Below are 24,323 nucleotides of genomic sequence, written 5' to 3'. Positions count from 1 at the left end.
CAAGGATAAAAATAACTTTGACAATTATGGCGACGAAATTGTTCTAATGGGACGACAACTGGTCTTTCGGTTTGTTTTGGGCTGAATTCACGGACGCGTGACGTGCTTTTCTCAAAGGACGGGGGAGTTCAATCTCGGGGACACATCTAGCTGGTGCGGTTTTCCCCCGAGGCCCGAGTCAGCCTGGAACTTGCTGGAGGTCTGGTACGTTGTTTGAACCTAGTTTAGAGTGGTCCCTTTCTTTGTTCAGCTGTGTGATAACTTAGACAATAGTGTTTATTCGAGCCGGTGTTGCGCACACGTGTCCTGATTAGAAAGTCGTTTTTTGAGCCGCATGCCCGCTTAAAGACCTATATACCAGGGTTGGTTTTGTAAGCGTGCATTTTTGAGAACGGGTGTGTTTAGTACTACACAACGTTTAACTTTCGGAAAGCCTTCTCTTTTGATTGTTTTGGGATCCGCGTTGTGGGGGGTTGCCGCGGCGCGTGAGAGCTTGTTGTCTTAGGCTCGTTATTTTTATTTATTTCTGTTTACTCTTGTTGTGAAGGAGCACGACACGAAGATGGCTGTTTCAATTCGAAAGATTATTTGGAATCCCCAGGGGGGTTAGCTAGGTAGTCGTACCTACGACGTAATCCTTATTTTGTTTCGTTTTGTTTGTAGACTTGGATGTGTGTTTGTGCTGCGTTTTGTGTTTCATGTGAAGCTGAGGCTTCTTAAGATATTGGTCCATTGTATGTTTGGGTCTACGCCAAGGTAGATCTGTTTTTGTTTTGGGATTTGAGGTCCTGTTTTACTGTTATATTTTCTTTTAAAATGGGAGCTACTTTTAGTACACGAAAGCATGTGTGTGAGAATAGTGAAGGGACAGATAGGGATGATCTGCTAGGCCCCCTTCCTGTTCTGACCTCCTATCCAAACAAGAGTTTTGTTGTTTCAGGCCACGTCCCTTGTTCAGATAAGGATGATCTGCTAAGCAGATGTGAGCTGTTTCAACCAACCCCCAATCCTGGCCCTATGCATGAGGCCCCCCTCCTTGTTCCTGTTACGTCCCTTCCTGTTGTTCAACCAACTGTCACCTCTACGCCTGCTACATCTCAGATAACACCCTTACCGTTAACCCTCTTAGCGCCAAAGTCGCATTTCTGCGACAAGCTGCGTTACTGACTAAAATAGTGATTTTATGATATTTACACGCTGAAACCTCGATTTTCCCGCCACCACTAGATGGCAGACATGTATAGCTTTGCTCTCGATTCAGTATGACACCATCTTCCAATGCAATATAGTTGAGAAAATCTCATTACGAGTTCCCTATTTTATACACGGGGCGCGCCAGCGCTCCTAAATACCATATGTTCTTTAGGACGGCATATTTCTGAAATAGTTTGACCTAGAGACAAGCGGTTTTTTACCTGTAAAAGTAGACAAATTGCGCTGTCTGGCAAGCTTCGGTTTATCCATTTGTGTAGCCGACTTCCGTATTTAGGTCCAACCACAAAGTTGTAAACAATGGGGATAGGTTGCTTTGCCTGGTGCAGTAGCCTACTTTGTCTATCCCTGTGGATGGGGATCTACAACTACTCGAAAATACCAGGATGGAGAGTTCGATTGCAAGATAGCCTACCATCTAAAGTTGAGTTTTTGCGTCGTGTTTGTACAAATAAGACATCCCACGTACAACAAAATAATCTCGACAAATCTAGCGACTTTTCCTGGTCATTTGGGAATGATTGAGATGACAAAGCCCTGCGCATTCCGTGGTTCACGTTACAACAGATTTCACCAGAGCTGAGGGTAAGTCTCTCTCCATGACACTCGGCCAGTCTGACTAGATAGCGTCATATTTCCAGCTCAGACACCGCGGCCGCTCGGAGGAAGAGCAGCCTGCAAATGAATCACGCGCGCACAATTTATGACCAATCACAACAATGATTTTGTACAGTTACAGTAAGCACAGTATATTTATAGATATGTTTTTGTCGTCTCTCACGTTTACTATAAATACACACGACGACTGTTCATTCAGTTGTGGGTTGAGCGGAGCAGAGTTATTGAGAGAGCGAGTCAGCAGAATTGAGTAGATTATTGCGTTGGAAAAACGCCAAATGGCTGCCATAAGGTTATATTGTGAGCAAGTTTTGGATGATATTTGTCCATGGGGCTGGTAGAGAAATCAGAGATTGAGGATTACTGGGCACAGTTTTGGCCAACTATTACACCTGGATTTGGCAAAGTGATATAGGAACAGATTTGAAATCATCCCGTAATTTCTGCATTTTGTAAACAATGATGAGTAGGCCTATGTTGAGAGGGGACAGCAGGGCCAGTGTGGGGTGGTTCTGTGTGCTGTGCCTTGCAATGAGAGGTACCACACTCTGAAAAACTAAACAGTGTCACCTGGATAGATAGGTACACTGGATAGATAGGTACACAGGCCTCTGCGGCTAAGAGACGCCTTCTGTTTACATGAGTGATGCTACTATGTGGCATAGTAATTAGTTTGTTTACTACTGTTGGCTTACCATTTTCTGTTTCCCTGTTCATTTGATGTTTGGATAACATAACAAATGGACAGAGGTGGGGAAATTTGTTGAAATAAGTTCAAATTGATTCAAAATATCCCATATTTCCTTGAAAAATGGCATAATTCAAGTTGGCCGCCACCCTATGACATCATAATATGCAAATTAGTTGGATAAATTTAGACCCAACATAAACTTTGGATCATTCTCAACATTTGTCTAATTTACAGTGAGTCTCTATCTCTAACCACTTTAAAGCCACACTCTTTTGAAATTTCGATGTCAAAATATTGTTTAAAAAGAAAAAAAACCTGGCGCCAAGAGGGTTAACTGGTACTATTTTTGGAACCACCTTACCCCAAACAAGGATGTCTGAAATAACGGCCCCCCTAGGTTATTACTCTTCTGAGACACCTCCCTCTGGTTCCTCTTCCATTGATCATATGGTTGCTTCTCCTGTGTCATACCCTCCTGCTGTGTCTCACGCTCCAATTGGTGTCTCTGTGACCCCATGTCACCTATTTGACACTTCAGTGTCTCTGCCCCATCCCTTTGTTTCTGCTTCTAACTCACAAGTTGACCGTCCAGGTCGTGCTGATTCTGTTGAACATCTGGTTAATGAGTTTGGTAAACTATGCTTGCCAATAATCCGTCTGCTAAGTGAACGATGTGAAGCTGAGATAAGAAGGTACTCGGTGAGACTACGAGCTGCACAGTGTAGGTATTTCAACAATATCGCTCGCACTAAGCAACTACCGATGGGGGTACAGAAAAAACAAGATGGAGGCTATGGAGATAATCAGAGATATTCACAACAAAACAGCAGGGTTTACAAATCTAATCAACGTTGTTATTTCTGCAACCGCAAAGGGCATTACCGGAGGGAATGTAGACAATACGCTAAATTTCAAAAGTCTTTTGTTAATACTCCACAGGGTGGTGGATTCTGACTAGATAAGATAGATATTTCAGTAGGGAAAGTCTAGGGAGAGAGAGTGTACGTGACACGTGGGGGGGGGGGGGGGGAGGGTAAAGGTAAGAAGAAAAAAAAAGAAAAAAAACATTCATATTTGCCAATATCTTAGTCTGATACATATTGTCTGACAACCCAATTTTGGGAATTTTGTTTTTGTTTAAGATGTTTTACTGATTTCAGATGCACATTCATTGGTTTTGAGTTTTACAGAGAATTGACGTTCCTGGACTGCCGGATAAATGCCAAACCGGTTGGAACCGCAAGTATTTTAATAATTTGAAATGACTGCCACTTAAAGTTGTGTTAGATGATGCTAAATTCACACTCAATTTCTAAGACCTGGTGTTACCCACAAGAGTGGTGAGAAATTGAAATGTCTTTTATTTTGTCTGTCTTTTATTTTGTCTGTCTTTTATTGTATGTAAACTGCCCATGCAGCTCTGTCTGTGCGTCTGACGGCCCACAGAGACAGCTGCATGGTAAAACAAATGTGTCACGTATTATTTCTGAAGTTTGTTTACAGAGTAGACACAGGCACGGGACGAGAGATGGAGGCTGCTCCAAGAATTGGATACAACCGGGGTAACCGACTTCCCATTTAGATGGGCTGACACCTTGGTTCGTGGGGACGCTGGTCAAACGCCTCACCCCCACGTTGCCCAACTGACTGTGGGTAAGAGATAGATATGATCTAGGCTAAATTTAAGAATAGTAACCAAGCGGTTGTCAGACCCAAGGAACCATCACTTCCTAAGCGTGCTCATAACTCTCTGTCCTCAAACGCAGAAATGTGGTTATTTGAAATTGAGCTCAACTTATAACACCCCTAGTGTTCTTTTGAGAACGGTTTAGATAATTATATTTGTTCAGGCTTTGAGAACCGCGTATGCAGCTATTCATTTAATGTTATTTTGGTTTGAATAATGCATTTTTTCCATTTGTTCACCCTGATTTAAGGGAATTTTTGCTTTTACCTTAGAGCGTTGTTTTACATAATGTGTTGGCGCTCCCCTTTTTAAATGATTATTTTGAATAACAATTTCTTGTTAGAAACAAGGACTCATGGTTTGATGATACGAATATGTTGTTTTATTTTAGGAAATGGCCATAGAATTTCTTAGAACTAAATCTAATTGGTGCGTGAGCAGGTTAATTACCTTGGTCATGTAATAATGATAAATAAACAAAAATGCACTGCTTGGGACTGTAGGCTACTGCAGAGCCTATCCCTGATTTTGCAGACATAACCCTCATTAGACAAAAGCTAGCTCCACTTGACAAGATTACATGGACTGACGAGCACGACTGGCTCTAACAATGACTCATACACCCTGTTTAAGTATTTATGACTAAAATGACTTGACTCTGTTAAAAGGACTTGGGTCCTACTTGAAACCATTGGCAGCTACCACTGGTGCTGTTTTAGACCTAGTAGCACTGCGCACGCTATTTTGTCCATGTCCTGCATGTTGTGTCTATTCATCTTTTACATCGCACCTACACACAGCGTGGCTGCTGCTTTAATAAGAATGAACTGTTGACCGTACATTTCAAAGATGCACTGTTCTTAACTCTGCTTCCTCCTCCAGAAGGCAGAGAGACATGACTCAACATATTGAACGAGATCAATTAAGCCACGCTCAAACCTCTCAGATATTCTCCTCTCACTCTGATTTTGAATGAATGCTCATTTCATAGTAAGCATAACCTATACTGCATCTTCCATGCTTTCATTATGTTTTCAAATTAGCACACTGACCAGATCATGTTTCAAAAAAGAGGGGGAGTAAAGGATGTTATCAAGTTAACTGGTCGTTGCTAATGAAACAGACTAGTAGTAGTAGTGAAGAAGGTAATGAAGAAGTTGAATTGAAGGTAGATAAGGAAGTTGTATTGAAGGTGAGAACGTAGTTGAAGGAAATTAGAAAGTAGTTGAAAGAACAAGATGCAGAGCTGAAGAAGAAACTTAATGTGTAATATTTTAAGATGGTGGCAAAGGCCAAGCTCCTATTGAAACCTCTGATCCTGTGTCCATAGGTAGTATGGCTGCTAACTCCGCTGCTAAAAGCTGCGGTGATATCCTGTTTTGTCTATGCTGTCTCTCATCTGTGGATTCACAGGTCTCTGCCGACCTGAGAGAGCCGACCTGCATCATTTGCAACCAGGCCAATGGGTTGTGAGCAGAGACCTGAAACCAGAGTGCCCGTTGGCTGGGCCCGTACCAGTTCCTGCTGCTAACCCAGACGTAGCAGAGAGGACTTTGTGGGTACACGCCAGCCACTGCAGGCTGGTTCCAAACCAGGACGAGGCACCCGGCCCGAGGATTCAACAACCAAGATGCAATATCCTGTGTCACCACCAGGGCGAAAGCTCACTCTCTGGTCTCCTCAGATGAGAAATCAGACAAAGAATAACGCACTACTTTTCCTCATTGCTGTCAGGATGACAACTCTGACCACCACTCCAGCAAAACACAATCATGGGCCACCACACTGTGGCTTCCTCTGAGGAGGAGCTATTGAAAGAAGTGACCTTGCCTGTCACCTCCTTCCCAGGATCGTTATGGCAACATGGACAAGCGTTTGTCCTATTTTGAATGTTGCACTCCACTTGACTGTTGGGTCTATACGGTAGACGAAGATGAATGGAAAATACTACATTCTGCATATATAAGATTTGAAAGCAACAGAGATTTCCAGGTTATACTGTTGAAACTGTGACTGGAGTTTGGTTTAGAGTGGGTATAGAAGTATTGAAAATTCATAATTATAAAGTTGATCTTTGTAGAGCTGTTCCAGACTATTCTCAGGGGACTGTGTTTAACTGTGTTTAACTGCTCTGCACCTAAGTACATCAACCAAGTATTAAAATGAAGCCTAACAGAATTGCATCCACAGGGCTGAACTTGAAAAGCGAGTTAAACAATTTGAAGTGACCTCTTCAATATATCACAGCATGTATTAATATTTTCAGATACAACACATAGATTAGGACAAATTAATGTTTTAAGCATATTTATGAGATGTGAAATTAAGGTTTAGAGAGCCATTCCAATTGGCATATTTTTGAGCTATAGGGAAATAGCGTATTCAACTTTAAAGTGCAACAGTGTCATATGAATGTTATCTTGCTCATGTAATGTCCAGGATTAAGAAGATTGATCACACTCAACTGCAGGGAATTCATCAGCAATCAAACTAGACACCATAGAGCTGTCTCGAATTTTCAATTTAGTTTCAGTATATTATTTCTCTCATGAACGCATGACACATGATCGCACAATACCAAGTAATTTCAGCCTTAGCTACAGAAGTAAATTACATGGAAAAGATTGTGCTACAAAATAGACTTCCCTTAGAGATAATACTGGCTATATCTGCTGTTCGGTTAGTTCAGATCCAAATGCTACATTGAATTCTATGAAGCAAACGATAAAGGTATTCAGATCTTAGATAATGTTCCTAAATGGAATGCTTTTGCAAGTCCTGGATATTCTCAAATATGTGTGTATCATTTGTATGTATGTTTTTCATCGTTATTATTTTTTTAAATATTCTTAAGTGTATGTTTAAATGCTGTTCCAGATATGCCTATGCTGCCTTAATAATGATAGAAAAAGTTAAATTTACTATTAATTCAATTCAAGATCTTAATGATGTCTGTGCCATTGACTATTTGGAATATTTTGATACATAATCTGTTGGTTCTAATTTGAATTTAAGGGTTTTCCTCTAAAACAAAGAGGTTTTTTCCCACTCAGTCAAGAATATATGATGTCTTAGATTAATAATCATGTTATCTTTTTACCTTGCTTATGCCAAATTAAGGTGAGGAGTTTTGGTACGTGATTGCATATGGGAAGAAAATGATCTTAGTGTGTTAAATAACTTTGAGTTTGTTAATCTTTATTATGCTCCACCTAGTGGAGAAATAGATTACTTCCTTTCCATATGTGTAGAATAGGGTTTTTGCCAAAGATGTTGGATTATTTTTATGATAGGCCTATTTTATAATTTGATTTCACATTGTATATTCTTTCATTTCTATTATAGTTGTGGATATTTAATCCACAAAGTGGGGAATTGTGAATGAATTTCAAGTCTCAACAAAGTGTTTTGTTTTCCCCCTTGACTGTTATTCTAAACTTTGTAGTTCGTTCTCATAGATCAGTCTGTTAGAACTACAAATCCCTCCCTGTGTGACATCACTTCCCTGTCTTCCCCCTGAAACTGTCACTTCCTCTTTCTTCGTATAACCTAAGACCCCGTCCTCCCGTGAACTCACTCTTGCCTGGATTCACTTCCTGTGTGAGGGTCCGACTCTGCAGAATCGTAACATAGAATAAACTATTTGTCTTTGTTTAAAACCAGCTTGATCGACCACTCAGCGTGTTCTTTGACAATCTAACTAAACCAAGGATAAAAATCCTTTGACACCCTCCCTTCGTTTGGTCATTTTAGAACTATGGTTTCTGAATTTTGCACATCTTACTGTAATTGTTTTTAGCTGTATTTCTTGTTCTGTTCTTATTTATTTTAACTTATTTTACTCTATTTTCATGTTGTGCTTTTAGTGTTATTATTGCTTTACCTCTGTTTTATTCATGTTTTATCTTTGTACTATTTTATCTCTTTTACTCGTCGTCACTGTAAATGAGGGCAACCTCAGTGTCCTTCGAGTTTAAATAAAGGTTATTGAATTGAATTGAATTCCTATTATGTAAACATCTAAGCTGTGTGAAGTCTGTCTGAAGCTAGTTTATTTTATTATACAATTGATGGAATGTTCAGTGTCAGTTGTGATTTGAATTTGGGTGCATGCGCAACCTCTCTTAAAGGTACAGACACACTTCTATGACTACTGTAGAATTATATTCCTATCTTCAGATGAATGATACAGATTATATGTAACTCTTAATAGTCTGGTGTTCAAGGCTCTCAAGACAGTGGAAATGATTGTAGACTTTATGAAAAAAACAGCCACCCTACACCACGCACACATGCATGCACGCACGCACGCACACACACACACACACACACACACACACACACACACACACACACACACACACACACACACACACACACCTTAGTATTCTAAATAATCTGGGGATTAGTCTCGCCACACACAGTCTTCACTGGTGAGGGCAGGTGGGTAGCCCGGAGAGAGGTACACTGTTCCCGACCTGCTATGACATGAGGGGTCGTGTTTCGCCACGAGTTTCGCCATCACGCCACATAGCCTGGTACGACCGTCCCATTCTCATGAGCTCACATTCTGTTTCACTAACGCAGAACGGTCTGGCCTTCGCCTCCTCCAGAGTGATTATGCCAAAATCCAGACCATACCGGGCCAATCAGGGACTGCATTTTAACTACTGTCCCGCCCCACAGTGGAAAGCAGCCCCTGATTGGTTTGTGTCCCTGCCGCTCGCTCAACAAACATGGCGGCTCCCGAAGCAACGAGTGGTAACGTTAAGGTTAGAAGAATAAACGCAGCTATAAGTGCAGTTATTACAGAAATAGACTTAATCACAACACTTAAACAAGAACAAGAGTATGCACTAGCGGAGTTTCTCGGTGGAAAAGCCGTTTTTGCTGTTCTTCCGACTGGATTTGGCAAAAGTTTGCTGAACGCTGATTGGCTGAAGGTGTTTGTCTGTCAAGGCAAGTACCCCCGCCCACATAATCGCTCTCTATGGGGCGAAGGCCAGACCGATATTGCGGAGCGAAGCAGTGAGCTCGCTAGATCGGGATGGTCATACCAGGCTACACGCCACTAACCACGCCACGGACCCCTCAACTCAGCCTTTGAGTGAGCTAGAGACACACGGTCTTCACCAGTGGTGGCAGGTGGTTGGCCCGGAGAGGGGTACACTGTTCACGACCGGCTCTGACCTAAAGGGGTGGAGTCTCGCCACCACGCCACGGGCTCCACAATTCAGCCCCTGAGTGGCCTAGAGACACACGGTCTTCACCGGTGGTGGCAGGTGGTGGCCCGGAGAGGGCTACACTGTCCCTGACTGGCTCTGACCTGAGGGGGTGGAGTCTCGCCACCACGCCACGGGCTCCACAATTCAGCCCCTGAGTCGCCTAGAGACACACGGTCTTCACCGGTGGTGGCAGGTGGTTGGCCCGGAGAGGGGTACACTGTTCACGACCGGCTCTGACCTAAAGGGGTGGAGTCTCCCCACCACGCCACTATTCACGCCACGGGCCCCACAACTCAGCCCCTGAGTTGGCTAGAGACACACAGTCTTCACCGGTGGGGGTGGGTAGATGGCCCGGAGAGGGGTACACTGTCCCCAACCGGCTCTGACCTGAGGGGGCAGTGTCTCGCCACCACGCCAATGTCTACACCACGGACCCCACAATTCAGCCCCTGAGTGGTTTAGAGACACACGGTCTTCACCGGTGGGTGCATGGAGATTGCCTGGTTCGTAGTAGTACTAGCAGTAGCTGTTACATACATCTGCAGCAGCTAGCCCACCTCACATTTTCTCCAGGAAATGTACTTCCTAGTTGAATTGAATGCTTACTTGTTGGTCACTGTGTTCGTTTTCACTTCCTATACTGAACTAGTGTATACTGAACTGGCATAGATCAACTATTTCTACCTAGTTCTTTCCAGGGCACTTCACCAGCAGAGCATTCATTGCAGCTATTTCAATGCCATAAAATGCAATCGTTCCTTGTTACATTTGTGTTAGGCTATTTCTTTTCAAATCAAAAAGGAAGCACTGCCCTGCAAATCTAATTTCCCAGAACTCTTCGTCCCCAAGCAGTCAGACTGAATCACTTACAACATCATAGTGGGCAAAGATTTTGTCAAAGTCAGTCTTCCTCTCATCTTGACCGCAGGCCTGTGGGAGTAGAGAATGTGATTAATCGCCCACTTCCTGTCCAGATTAACCAGTAGAATATATGTGTAAGAAAACACAGACTCACATCCATTTTGAACTGGAGCAGGAAGTTCTCTTGAAGAGCCAGAATCCTAGGAGATATATAGAACTCAATCACAATTTTGCATTGATTATAATGTTCCCTGTCAGGCCCTACACCCCAGGCTAGGCAGCAGTGGAGATCTGACCTGTCTTACCTGCCCAATCCCTTCAGATCTCCACACATGCATAGCTGAACAGACACTGTAGCCTACTACTTACTGTAGAGGTTGACATGGCAACGGCCCTTAACATCAAATACAGATGAAGAAATTAACTGTAGGGTCATTCAATAGTTCATTATTACCTGGCCAAATCATACAAATCCAAACGGCCATCTTTGGTTTTGTCAAAAATCTTCATCTGTTAGAAAAGAGAATTGTAAAGGAAACAATTAGCATTATTACACATCTGAGATATAGTGTATCCATACTTTTCTAAACATTTATAAGGGACCCTTCAGTACATCTACAGGGGTAAACAGAGCTGTGTTGCCAGGTTGGGACCTGGTGGTAAGTAAACAGCTGTGGGTTGCCAGGTTGGGACCTGGTGGAAGTACAGTAGTGTGACTGTTTGTTCTGCAGCTCTGGTAATTGAAGGCTGAGCCTATCCAGAGTGTTTTGAATGAAATGATGATCTGTCAGAAAACTGAGCTGTTCTCTACAAAGTGGATCTATGTGGGTCTGGGGGACCCAATTAAAGTCAGAGAGTGAGTTAGAAGGCCTTCAGGCCTTGGGCATGGTGTTAAGAGAGAACAGATCTCAGACCAGCTGCGTGAGTAGTCTACATCTTGAGTTTATATTATGGCTATTGTTGACCATTTTATGCTAGTGATTAATTAGTGTTATACTGTACGTTATATATTAGATATATTGCTAAATCTTTGTAAAAATAGTGATCTCATTGCGCATCAGCTAAAATGTTTCATGGCAAACCAAGATGATAGGCCAAGAACTGTTTTGGCATAATCCAGTATCAAGCACTCAAGGGGGTGATGACTGCATTAAGCTGATTAGACTGCTGTCTGATTTATCTCATAGGCTGCACACTGCACAGATAAATCACTCTCTGGTTAAAAAAAGCTTTTTAAAGCTCCCTAATCCTTTGCACTTTTGTTTTTTTTGTACATGATTACTTTTGACATTAGAAATGAAATCATCTGAAAGCATTTTTATTCCATAATTGAGTCTGCTGATATCTGCCTTTCCCTCATACAGCCTGTTTTGATATGACTATGCATCAACTGCCCAACTAATGCTGCTACTGTTCAATACAACCGGACCAACATGGAGGAGTCCGCTACTGTTCAATACAACCGGACCAACATGGAGGAGTCCGCTACTGTTCAATACAACCGGACCAACATGGAGGAGTCTGCTACTGTTCAATACAACCGGACCAACATGGAGGAGTCCGCTACTGTTCAATACAACCGGACCAACATGGATGAGTCCGCTACTGTTCAATACAACCGGACCAACATGGAGAAGTCCGCTCCCCGATGGAGGAAGAGCCTCAGAACCCTCAGGACTGCAGGAGCTTCCAGAACAGGACATTCATATTGTTCTCTTTAGTGGCTACTTTTTCCAAATAAGACTGTGGATAGCTATGTTAGGTCATGTTAACGTTAGTAAGCTATCGACAAGGTTAGTGATAATACGTTAGCTAGCTAGTTGCAATTCACTCAACCCCACATAATCTACAAATCTCTGTGACTGCATCACTTTACGTTAGCATAACAAGGTGTATTGATTAACTTAGTATTTGTATAGCTGCTGCCTTGAGTATTGTCCCTAAGTATTTCCATTCTACCTAAATATGTTTCATAAATATATACTATAAAAACTCAATAAATTACTCAGTGTAAACTGTTTTACCATGGCAACTGTGTACTCCTCCAGTTTGCTGGGAGACACGCTTTTCTGGTGCTGGAGAAACAGCTCGTTCAGGAACGCCTGTTTTAAAATAGAGAAACACGTTAACCAATGAAAGTGACTGTAAATCAGAAGAAGGACAGAAGAGCCATTCAAGCCAGAGGGAGAGGAGCTGGTCATGTATTGTAGCTACCGTACAAGTGCAAGTGGCTATGAAAATGCAGACGGCATCACACAACACAGCATTACCGGAGGGTGGATGGCCCATTCTTTAAGGGAAACAAAGAAAGAACTGGAGACTTTAAAGGTGTGGTATGTGGTTTGGCTCAGAAACACGATTTGTTATATTATATGTTTTGTAATTCCACAGCAATCAATAAATAAAGTGTTCTGACACTAAAATGAAATAAATCTGTGATCTGTGGAATTTGCAGGACTGTGATAAATGTGTCCAATCATTTTGAGTTGCCAACCTGTCAACCTCCCTACCTGCCTAGCAAGGGTCATTTGTTTTCCCCCAGTTTGGAGGCGTGGCTTTGGAGGGAGGTCTGATGGGACGGATTTTGTCAGTTGCATTTTTCAAAACATTTCAAAACTTCTTCTAAGTCTAAAAGGAAATTAAAAACCGCATACTGCTCCTTTAAATGCAGTATGGGAAGAGGACACTGCTGCTCAGCTCCAGTCTAAAGGCCATTACAATACTTCACATTGGGCCTGGATCCCTTCTGCTGATGTGATCCATGTAGAACCTCCACCTCCTCGATCTCTATCTTCACCTCCACCTCCTCCTCTACCTCCTTCAGCCCCCAAGGAGACAAGGAGGCAGGGAGAGGCTAAGGGAGAGGAGCAGGGTCAGTTTAACGGAGGTGGCTTGGAGACCAAACCTACATGTAGAGTAACTGCCTGACCAGAGGGATTGGTGCCTAGCCTCTGTTCTGTGTCTCCTGTCCGATGGTGGACCTGTGGATGGGAACACAGAAGGATCTGGTGGACAGCTTTACCTTCAGTTCGGCAGCAGACATGTACCCACTGCTGTCCACGTCATACTTCCTCCAGATCTACGGAGAGGGAGAGGGGACAGTCTCCGTCACATCACCAAACACGGGGCTGCAGCCAGGTTTTATCTATTTATTTGATGTATTCTGCTTTATTCCATGTTATTTTCTTTTACTATCTGTCTGCTTTATTCCATGTTATTTTCTTGTGAAGCATGTTGTGTTGCATTCATGTCTGAAATGTGCTAGACAAATAAAGGTCAATTTCATTGGATTTGCTTGGGTCAGTTACTGTAAGTAGCACATCATCTACATATTTCATTATGACCTATCCAGACCTAATGGGCCTGAGTACCTAGGGCTGGAATGAGGAACTGATTAGTGCTGATAAGATACTGTAAGGACAAGCGATGACAAGAATTCGAATGTACCTGTACCCTCACACTTGACCATGTGATGTGTGCGTGCTCACTGTGTGTACCTGTACTTGACTGTGTGATGTGTGCGTGTTGTGTCTCACTGTGTGACCAATAAACATGTTTGTTTTGTTTTTGTTGGTTGAATTTCCTTGTGAGTTTCTTCCTGTATCAAATACTTCAACAGTGACAGGAAACCCGTCAACTCAGTCACCTTGCATGCAACCAAATCTTTTTCACATTTTCCCCTGAAGTGTACAGCGCACTTAGCCGGATTTCAAAGTATTGTATTGGTGTCAAGGGACAAAGGTGGTACCTACTGTAAGCTGTGTAAGAGAATTCTACTTCCTTCATGGAAAAGGGTGGAGATTTGAAATCTATTTAAGAGAGTGGACAAGTGGAAATCCATCGAAAATAAGGGTGCAGGGGTTACCTTCATAAATTCCACACTGTTGTTCAGAGGTGCTTCCCGACGAAACACCAACAGGAAGTTCTCGTCCTCAGGCAGGATCATATTGGCCAGCTGCAAGACAGGTGAGAGGTCAAGGGTCACAGCCGGATCTTCACAAAGCCTGGATACTGTAAGTGATTAACATCACGACTAACATGAAAATGTTAGTTATGGAATAGTCTTGCAACATTTAGAGATTGAGTTGTGAGTCTAGTTATGGAAATGAAAAATGACATTTTCCGAAATATTGCACTTTCTTATAGTTAGTAGTAGTTGACATTGAAGTGGCCCTCCTATGAGTTGACGATACCTGCAGTGGCCCCAAGCCAATTTGAGTTTGAGACCCTTGGTTTATTTGATTAGGGACAGATAGAGATACATGAACACATTGTGAACACAGTTGTACCACCACAGTGCAAATCGCTTGTGATTATCACCCATCCCTAGATACATGATTGGCAGGTGTTACCAATAGACTTAGGTCCTCTCTGTCTGCCTACAGCAGCGCTGGAGCTGAGGACGCTGTCATGTTTGACTCCTGCGCTGTGACAGAGCGCTGGGCAGCCTTCCAGACCGTTTCACTGTTCATCTCTTAATCATGTTTGGTCTGCATTAGGGGGATTAAGTTGGACTCTGTTCAATGATCCCATTAAGACTCCAGGCCTGAAGACCCACTGTGGGCCACATATGATGTCATCATCCTAGATAGATGAGGCAGTGCAGTGCAGGACAGTACCGAACAGCGCAATGCACCAAGATTACAACTCAGGTGTTCTTCTTCTTCGTCGTTTGGGTAGGTTGGTTCGGTCCTCTTCCCCAGGCTCGGGATGGTAAAAGGATAGACCCTCGGCCCCGAGCCTGGGTGAGGGGTCACCTGGGCTATATATCCGGGCACACCTCCAGAAGCAGGGGCGTGCTGGCCATCTGTAGGTTCTGGAGAATCACAGAACAGCCGCCGGTGATAACGGCCGCCAGTTGGCCGCCAGGCTAACTGGCCTGGCCCATGGTGAATGCTCCCCCCCCTGTTTTTTCGTCCCAGCACGCCCCTGTACAGAAGCCACGTCCCTATTTCGTCATCCACGACCGTCAGGCCGCGCATTCCGTTGGGATTTCATGGCCGGGATGAAATCAGTCTGGAGGTGTTCGTTTCCCACTCCGTACGCCAGGTGTAGTCCGCCCATCCTGCCTCACTGATGTTAAGATCTCTGCATTGCTGCAGGAGATCCTGTGCAGCAGGCACAAAAGGCTCACTGAGCTTCAATCTCCATTTCCGGAGGTATGCCACTAGCGTCTGCATGTCCTGGCTCAGGGTCTCCTCCACGGCCAGTGGAGTACACCAGCACGAGGTCGTCTGCGTAGGCATACTTCCTGGAGACTGTGGTCGGCAGGTCGTAGGTGTAGTGGTGGTGGTGAGGGTAAAGCTGCGATTTCGGACAAGCTCCATGATCATGCTGACCACGGCAGCAGGCAGAGCAGCTTGCAGGTGAGGCCGCGGTGCCATAAGGTGTCGTAGGCAGCCGTCAGGTCTATAAAGACGGCTCCGGCCTTCTTTTTGGCTGAAAAGCTGTCCTCAATGTCTTGAGTCATCAGGGTAACTTGATCTACGGTCGATCTCCCACGTCAAAACCCGGCCTGCTTCTGTGGGAGCAGCGGGTCAATGATTGGTTCAATGTGGACGTAGATGAGGCGCTCGAGGATCTTGAAGGGGATACATAACAGAGAGATGGGGTGGTAACTCTTGGAGTCCCCTTCAGGCTTATTCGGCTTAGGGATCGCGACAACTACAGCTCTTCTCCAGATGTTGGGGCTTGGAACGAGTTCCACGAGTTTAGGCATGGTTATCAGCGATGGTCGATGTTGAGGCCACGGTAACTTTCCTAGCACACGTCTATCAGGGAGCTGGTTATCAATGCCAATGCTCGCGAATGCCAGGTCAGGATTCGTCCCAGTTTTCCAGCAACCTGAGACAAAGATGGCTGCGCCCTTGGGATCATACAATAGGGCCAGGCTGTTGTTAGCTGTCCAAGCAGCCAGGTTCTCTCCGTCAGGTGTATTGACGCTGTACCCCCAATCTTCATGCTGTGTTCAACTCGGACAACTCTGATTCGTATTCACAAATAGCACGATGACCTTTAAACCAAGATTCTTCAAAATGGAAGATCATCTGTAAAAATATCGATCTACTTGCACTAAGATCTGTGTATCTGTGTGTGATCACTGGGTTACCCATAGGTTGGACCACCATTCATCAGGCCACTTTAGCAGCTCTCACTGGTTCCCCTGGACCAGCCCTAGGCCTGACCACTGGACCAGACCTGACTACTGGACCAGCCCTGGACCTGACCACTGGACCAGACCTGACTACTGGACCAGCCCTGGACCTGACCACTGGACCAGACCTGACTACTGGACCAGCCCTGGGCCTGACTACTGGACCAGACCTGATTACTGGACCAGCCCTGGGCCTGACTACTGGACCAGACCTGAGTGGTTCACTGGACCAGCCCTGACTACTGGACCAGTCCCAAGCTGGACCACTGTTCACTACCAGGCCATCTCTGCTGCACTGGGCCTGACCACAGCAGCAGTTTACTGGTCCACTGGGCCTGACCACAGCAGCAGCTTACTGGTCCACTGGGCCTGACCACAGCAGCAGCTTACTGGTCCACTGGGCCTGACCACAGCAGCAGCTTACTGGTCCACTGGGCCTGACCACAGCAGCAGCTTACTGGTCCACTGCCGCGGTCCGCAGGCCCCTGCCATTTGCCTATGGGCCAAAGCAGCACTTGAAAACATTTGAGCATCTAACACATAAATGAGCTACACTCGGCCTGTCTGTCTATCCCTCTGTCCAGACTTGCCTTGGACAGACGGGGTCGGATTTTTGATTAATTTACATTTTGGCTAACAGTAATATAAAATACTGCCAGCCAACAGACATATTGCTCAGATCGATAATAGAACCCCAGCGTTCCAGCTACCCAATCTAGAATTATTTTGTCAGCTCATCAGCTTTGCCCAAAATCAGTGTGGCTGCCCTGATACAAACACTGAACTATTACCTCACACCAGCCCTGACAAAAACACTGAACTATTACCTCACACCAGCCCTGACAAAAAACACTGAACTATTACCTCACACCAGCCCTGATACAAACACTGAACTATTACCTCACACCAGCCCTGATACAAACACTGAACTATTACCTCACACCAGCCCTGATACAAACACTGAACTATTACCTCACACCAGCCCTGACAAAAAACACTGAACTATTACCTCACCCCAGCCCTGATACAAACACTGAACTATTACCTCACACCAGCCCTGATACAAACACTGAACTATTACCTCACACCAGCCCTGATACAAACACTGAACTATTACCGCACACCAGCCCTGATACAAGCACTGAACTATTACCTCACACCAGCCCTGATACAAACACTGAACTATTACCTCACACCAGCCCTGATACAAACACTGAACTACTACCTCACCCCAGCCCTGATACAAACACTGAACTATTACCTCACACCAGCCCTGACAAAAAACACTGAACTATTACCTCACCCCAGCCCTGATACAAACACTGAACTATTACCTCACACCAGCCCTGATACAAACACTCAACTATTTCCTCACACCAGCCCTGATACAAACACTGAGCAAAGAACCTCACACCACCAACCTACTCTACAATTATTTTTCCGTTGCTCAGCTTTGCCCAACATTAGTGCGTTCTATTGTCCACCCAATAGTAGCCTACTGTAGTAGCTAGCTAGCTTACACACAATAGCCAAACCATGCAAGCTATCATTCAGATGGGACTTGCCAAACACAACATGTCTGTTATGCTCTGGGGTGGAAACGGGCAGATACAGTATAATGGCCTAAATGGCTCTAATGGGTATCCAGACTAGCAGATAAGTTAATTTGACAGGCTAAGCTGGAGGGATAACAGATGTACAGTATTCAGTTGGTATCCATAGTGCTCCAATGGGTATCAGAACGAGTTATTTTAACAAAGATACAGTTGAGCAAGCATAAATAATGTTTGATATACAGGCAATGGATTAACTTACGACGAGAGCTGAGAATTATCTATGCACAGTAAAAAATGTATAATATATATATATATATATATGTATAATATATGCAGTATCAACACAACAAATGGTCTATTCAGTGATATTATGTCTGTCTTTTTAAACAAAATGATGCATAATGAATGACTGTATGCAGCTTCCTGTTCTGGTCAACATGCCTACAGCCTGAATCTTACTCATCCCATTAGTGAAGCAGTTTCATTGGCTCTCTCTGGCAGTGTGCCATCGTGCATTAAGGACAATGAGCTCTATAAAACCTCTGTGACTTTAGATGACTGAGAAGATTCCTGGGACTACACTGCAGCACCATACGCCAGCATAATCCATCTGAACATTTAGACGTATTGATTTTCTCAAAGAAGGTTTCAAGACTGTGATCCATTTAGGGTTAGTCTTTCAAAACAAAACGAATTACTTGATAGATGAAACATCTAAGTTTGGGGGATAGCATTGGTATTGTGCCAGTCTCTATCCAGTGTGCTGCATCATTCATTTTTTCTATTGGGTAGTGGAGTGGGCAGTCCACCTAGCAACAGGGACCACCGCCCTGTCAGGCCCTTGATCATGAGATTTGAATGTGAACGAGGATAAAGACAGGATGGAGAGAAGGCAGGAATAGTAAAGAGGGGTGTGCACCTCCTGGATCTGGAGCCGGCCGTCCCCAGCGATGTCGTAAGCAGACATGAAGCGTTCCTTCAGCCTCCGCAGTCGTTCCTCCGTCACCTTCTCCTGCAGAGATAAGGAGGGATCAAGACCTAGAAATTGAACTGGCCCCACTGACATAATGTTTCAGTTACCATGACCACAGCCTCATAAAGTGAAATTAAGTCGGGTTAGGGTTCAATTTGGTTGGCTCTGTATCAGCCTGTTGCCTGGGTAACTGTGACCTGATTAGCCCATATCACATTATTATCTCTATTCTCAAGCCCAGACCGATGTAATACAGCCAACAGGACCCGTTGATCAATGGTGCTTCCCTCAGGAATCACCTCAAGAATAATTAATAAACTACAGTAATGAAGAGGTGACATGAGCAACTACTGTATGGCGCCCAGCAGCCCTGATCAGCCTGTAAAGCTCATGAAGTGAATGTTGGAGTGGACGGGTCAGTAGCACATGCCTGCGCACAAGTAGCTTCCAGTTCAATACAGTAGGGCAGGTCCTGTGATCCATCATTAGTGCTGAGCAGGTGTTGGTGGATAATGGTCAGTTCATATGCTATAATGTTGATAGTACATAGAGGGGTCCTCGGGGGGGTGGTCTTTATTCAGCCACACAGCAAGTTACACACAAAAGTATAACATGTGAGCAGCGACAGCACACACACACACATACACACACACACACACACATGGAGAACAGGTCCACGTGCTCAGGACAGGACCGGAGAACAGGTCCACGTGCTCAGGACAGGACCGGAGAACAGGTCCACGTGCTCAGGACAGGACCGGAGTACAGGTCCACGTGCTCAGGACAGGACCGGAGAACAGGTCCACGTGCTCAGGACAGGACCGGAGAACAGGTCACGTGCTCAGGACAGGACCGGAGAGCATCTGCTCTTCTGCATGTTTGTCTTATTTCTTATCCCTGGCTTGTGAAAAGGGGGAGAACATGCAAACACCGCACAGAAAGACCTGGGAGATACCCCACCTGAGTACCTGACCACCCTGGGAGATACCCCACCTGAGTACCTGACCACCCTGGAAGATACCCCATCTAAGTACCTGACCACCCTGGAAGATACCCCACCTGAGGACCTGACTACCCTGGGAGATACCCCACCTGAGGACCTGACCACCCTGGAAGATACCCCACCTGAGTACCTGACCACCCTGGGAGATACCCCATCTGAGTACCTGACTACCCTGGGAGATACCCCACCTGAGTACCTGACCACCCTGGAAGATTCCCCACCTGAGTACCTTACCACCCTGGGAGATACCCCACCTGAGTACCTGACCACCCTGGAAGATACCATCTAAGTACCTGTCTACCCTGGGAGATACCCCACCTGAGTACCACCTGAGGGTCGGCCATATTGCAACCCTCATATCTGGGTTGGACTGGACGTAATGAACACAGGAAGACCAAACATGCCCCATTCGCCCGCAGCGCCACAACCAAACTTTGAGCAAAGCCAGCTCCCCAATTCTTTTTTTTTCGATTAAACTTTTTTATTGCTTTTTCAGTATTCAAACATACTTCACAGATTTACAAACAATAAACAATTATTTCAAAGACTGAAAATAAGAGGAAAAAGAAAAGAACAGAAGCCAGCTCCCCAGATCTGGCAACTAATCACTAGTGAAAAGGCTCCATTGTTCTAGCCGGGCAGTTTTGCTCTTCGATGCTAATTAGAATCGCTCAATACTCCAGGTGGAATCGGAGGAATGGGATGATCTCAACAGTTTATGGCGAAGAGCTGCCAGGAATTAGAAGTTTGCATGAATTTTTCATGCATTCACAGGGTCGAAAATCCCACTTTTCATCCAAAGTTTGTTTGTTTTATCACACCATTCTCTATAAACTCTACAGACTGTAGTGCCTGAAAATGCCAGGGGAGCACGCTAGAACCACGTCTGGCACCACAATAGCACGCTTAAGTCACACGTCTTGCCCATTCTAATGTTTGGTCAAACAACCAATAAACCTCTTCATCATGTCTACGTGTGTAGCGGTAGTACTCTGACTGCGCTGTGTTTGGGTTGGACCCATGTTAAGGTCTTGGCCAGGGCAGGATTCCAAACCAAGCCTTCACAAGCTCACCTGCTTGAGGTGGACACGCTCACAGCTGCTCCAATAGGGATGTCCCTCTTGGAGGGGCTGTATTGTAGTGCTCCTTTAAGGAGTAAGTTTAACCAACTAGTCGCTACACTACCTGGGACTCACTCACACTCTCACTCGCTTACACATCAGAGCCTTATCACACTATATTTTGTTGCAGCCACATCGCTGTTTAGAAGAGCCGACATTTGCCTCAACGAACAGGCCCTTTAATTGAGTTGAATTCAGGTACAGTGTTGACACTGCCAAGTGCAATGTTTTATAACATAAACAACAAACATCATTGACCTTCTGTAGCCTGATAGATATCCCTGTTGGTTGCTATGACAGTAAACAGGCTATGCAGAGTTTAGTCTCAGTGCTGTGTGTGTGTGTGTGTGTGTGTGTGTGTGTGTGTGTGTGTGTGTTTTTTTCTCACCGCCCCTGCAGACAGAACCCAGAACACTATAACTGAGTTTCTCTAGTGTCCTAATGTCTTCTCAGCAGCCGTCTGTAAAGCAAGCCAACAGGTGTGTCTCTGTTGGAAAGAGGATTCAGTTGAATTCCCCAAAGTATAGTATGAGATATCCATGTCCATGTCACCTACTGTACTGTATATCCGTGCCCTGTTCAGTTTATTTAAGGCTGAATCCCAATTCACCCCTTTGCCCCACCCCTAACACTTAATTTAGCGTGTTCACGTTTAGGGGTAGGGTCATCCCAATTCACCCCTTTGCCCCACCCCTAACACTTCATTTAGCGCGTTCACGTTTAGGGGTAGGGTCATCCCAATTCACCCCTTTGCCCCACCCCTAACACTTCATTTAGCGCGTTCACGTTTAGGGGTAGGGTCATCCCAATTCACCCCTTTGCCCCACCCCTAACACTTCATTTAGCGCGTTCACGTTTAGTGGTAGGGTCATCCCAATTCTCGAGTGTAGCAGTAAGGGCGAAGTGTAGCCCTTGAAACAGATATATTTCAGACCTAGAGCTATGAGCAAGCAAAAAAAAGAATGCCACATATTTACATGAACATTTATATGAACAATAAATCAATATATGAAAACATTGCCTAATGTAGCTCAGTAGGTAGAGCGGCCGGCTGGGGATCGCCGGTTCGATTCCAGCTCCTGGAATGTCCTTGAGCAAAGATACTGAGCCCCTTAAATCGCTCACGTGCAGACGCAGTACTGTCGCCTCACAGCAAAAAGGTCTCCGGGTCGTTCTGTGCGGATCGTGCATGTTTTCCCCGTGTTTGCAAGGGGTTTCTACCAAAGAAACCAATATGAAAAACATGCAGAAGAACAGAGGCTGTCCCTGACCAGGATTTGGACTGAGCACTTGGACTTGTTTCCCGGGCGCCCCTGGCTGCCCGCTGCCCCTGGAGGAGGACGGCTGGGATATGGGTTTAAATGCAAAAGGAAGAATTCCACCGACGACCGCAGATGCGTGTGTGTGCGCGCGCGCGCGCGCTCTGTGTGGTTGTCGCCGCTGATTTCACTGTGTATTGAGTCATTCACCGTGTGGCGAATAGACCCTCGAGGTCCCGTAGTTCTATATGTGTAAGAATTATTAGGCCTATTATTAGCATTATTATTATTATTATTATTATTATTATTAATAATAAGCATAATAATAATAATAATAATAATAACAGTAATACTAATAACAATTAATTAAATAATAACATAATTACATAATAGCAACACATGTATTGTTAATTCATACCCATATACGGCAATAAACGAAATTGAAATGCACTTCTGAACCTTGGAAATTCTACTGAGTGTGACTGAGTCGCACGCGGTGAACAAAATGACGGGTCCTCTTCCTTCTCTGTGGTTGCTGCTTAAAGTGTGCTGCTTTTTCTGTTTTTTTGTGGCATTTTATCTTTACTGACGATTACGGATGCGGTCGAGTCTACTTAGCTACTGTAAAGTTGTTTTGGAAAGCATGTTTAATTAGTGCACGTACAGGCTATGTAGGCTTATAACCTTGAGCAAGTTCAGCTGCATCTTAAAATTGTTCATGATTTTATTCCAATCAAAATAATTACACTGAAGTCTAGGCTACTTACCTCCGGACCCAGTTTCTTCAGCATGTGACGAAAAAAGTCATCCAGCTCTTTCCCCTCAATGTAACCATTATCTGTAAATTACAGTATCACAAACCTGAGACATGCTGCATCTTCGGTGTCGGTCAAATTCCCAATTACAACTAGACACGGGGAAAGCATATTTTATCTATTTTTCGAACAAAATATGTTATTAATCTGATTCGTCACCACTCTCACCGTCTGCATCAAAGTGTTTCCAGATTTCCAGAAAACCGGCCGCATCCAAGTGATCAAAAGAGCACTCCATCATAGCAAAGCTGGGGAATAATATAGTAAGTGTAGGCTAACTGTATTGCACAGTAGCCTGCTGCCAGTCGAGGAAGAGTAAGACTGACTGCTTACAATTTGTTCACTTACAATTTGTTCAACATAATAGGTCCCTCCTTGCGATCAATTCTGAAACCCCACCTCTCCCCGACGCTTAAAATAGGCTTACAATGGCAGCGCGTTGACCATCGTGTAGGTGGAGTGAATACACAGGGCCCTAAGCTGAAACTCAAATAAACACTGTTTACTGTTCAGCCATGTAAAATGAATTGTGTCAATGAATGTCATGCAACAGCTAGGCTATTTCAACATTGTTACTTTTGGCCCGTGTGGCTTTGTACATTGGGGTTAGGCCTATTACAGTACAACCACTCCATCTACTGGCGGAGACTAAGTGCAACAGCAATCTCACAATAACACAATCAAGAACACATTTCCAGCCTGTAAAATTGTTTAATTGGTATTAATATTCACATGAGGAAATGTCCAGTCAGTAGAATGTTTTAGTGAAATATGTTCATGTTTTTTGTTGAAACCTATTTTAAAATGGACAATACTGAATAACAAAATAATTTGACAAGAGCAACTAAGTAAATTCGGGTCATGACCGAAAGAACGAGATCACAGATACAAGCGGCCGAAATGAGTTTTCTCCGGAGGGTGGCTGGGGTCTCCCTGAGAGATCGGGTGAGAAGTTCAGTCATCCGGGAGAGACTCGGAGTAGAGCCGCTGCTCCTTTGCGTCGAAAGGAGCCAGTTGAGGTGGTTCGGGCATCTAGTGAGGATGCCTCCTGGGCGCCTCCCTAGGGAGGTGTTCCAGGCGTGTCCGGCTGGGAGGAGGCCGCGGGGTAGACCCAGGACTAGGTGGGAGGAGGCCGCGGGGTAGACCCA

At 44.6% G+C, this 24,323-nt stretch overlaps 1 protein-coding gene across 1 annotated transcript in view; it reads right to left on the bottom strand.

Annotated features, from left to right (window-relative positions):
- LOC311326368 (secretagogin-like) overlaps positions 1–23,413 on the bottom strand; it is a gene marked incomplete at both ends in the record, with an annotated part of 34,250 nt that extends 10,837 nt beyond the window's left edge. Inside the window, 9 exons of the mRNA XM_084459258.1 lie at positions 10,304–10,363; positions 10,449–10,494; positions 10,749–10,804; positions 12,319–12,396; positions 13,317–13,373; positions 14,160–14,249; positions 18,924–19,016; positions 23,128–23,198; positions 23,344–23,413. Of these exons, the coding sequence (XP_084315384.1) occupies positions 10,304–10,363; positions 10,449–10,494; positions 10,749–10,804; positions 12,319–12,396; positions 13,317–13,373; positions 14,160–14,249; positions 18,924–19,016; positions 23,128–23,198; positions 23,344–23,413 (621 nt within the window). The remainder of the gene's footprint in view (positions 1–10,303; positions 10,364–10,448; positions 10,495–10,748; positions 10,805–12,318; positions 12,397–13,316; positions 13,374–14,159; positions 14,250–18,923; positions 19,017–23,127; positions 23,199–23,343) is intronic.
- Between the last annotated feature and the right edge of the window lie 910 nt (positions 23,414–24,323).

The sequence above is a fragment of the Borostomias antarcticus genome (assembly GCF_949987555.1).
Source record: "Borostomias antarcticus genome assembly, chromosome: 27".
NCBI lineage: Eukaryota > Metazoa > Chordata > Actinopteri > Stomiiformes > Stomiidae > Borostomias > Borostomias antarcticus.
This window is presented reverse-complemented; position numbering and strand designations above follow the sequence as displayed.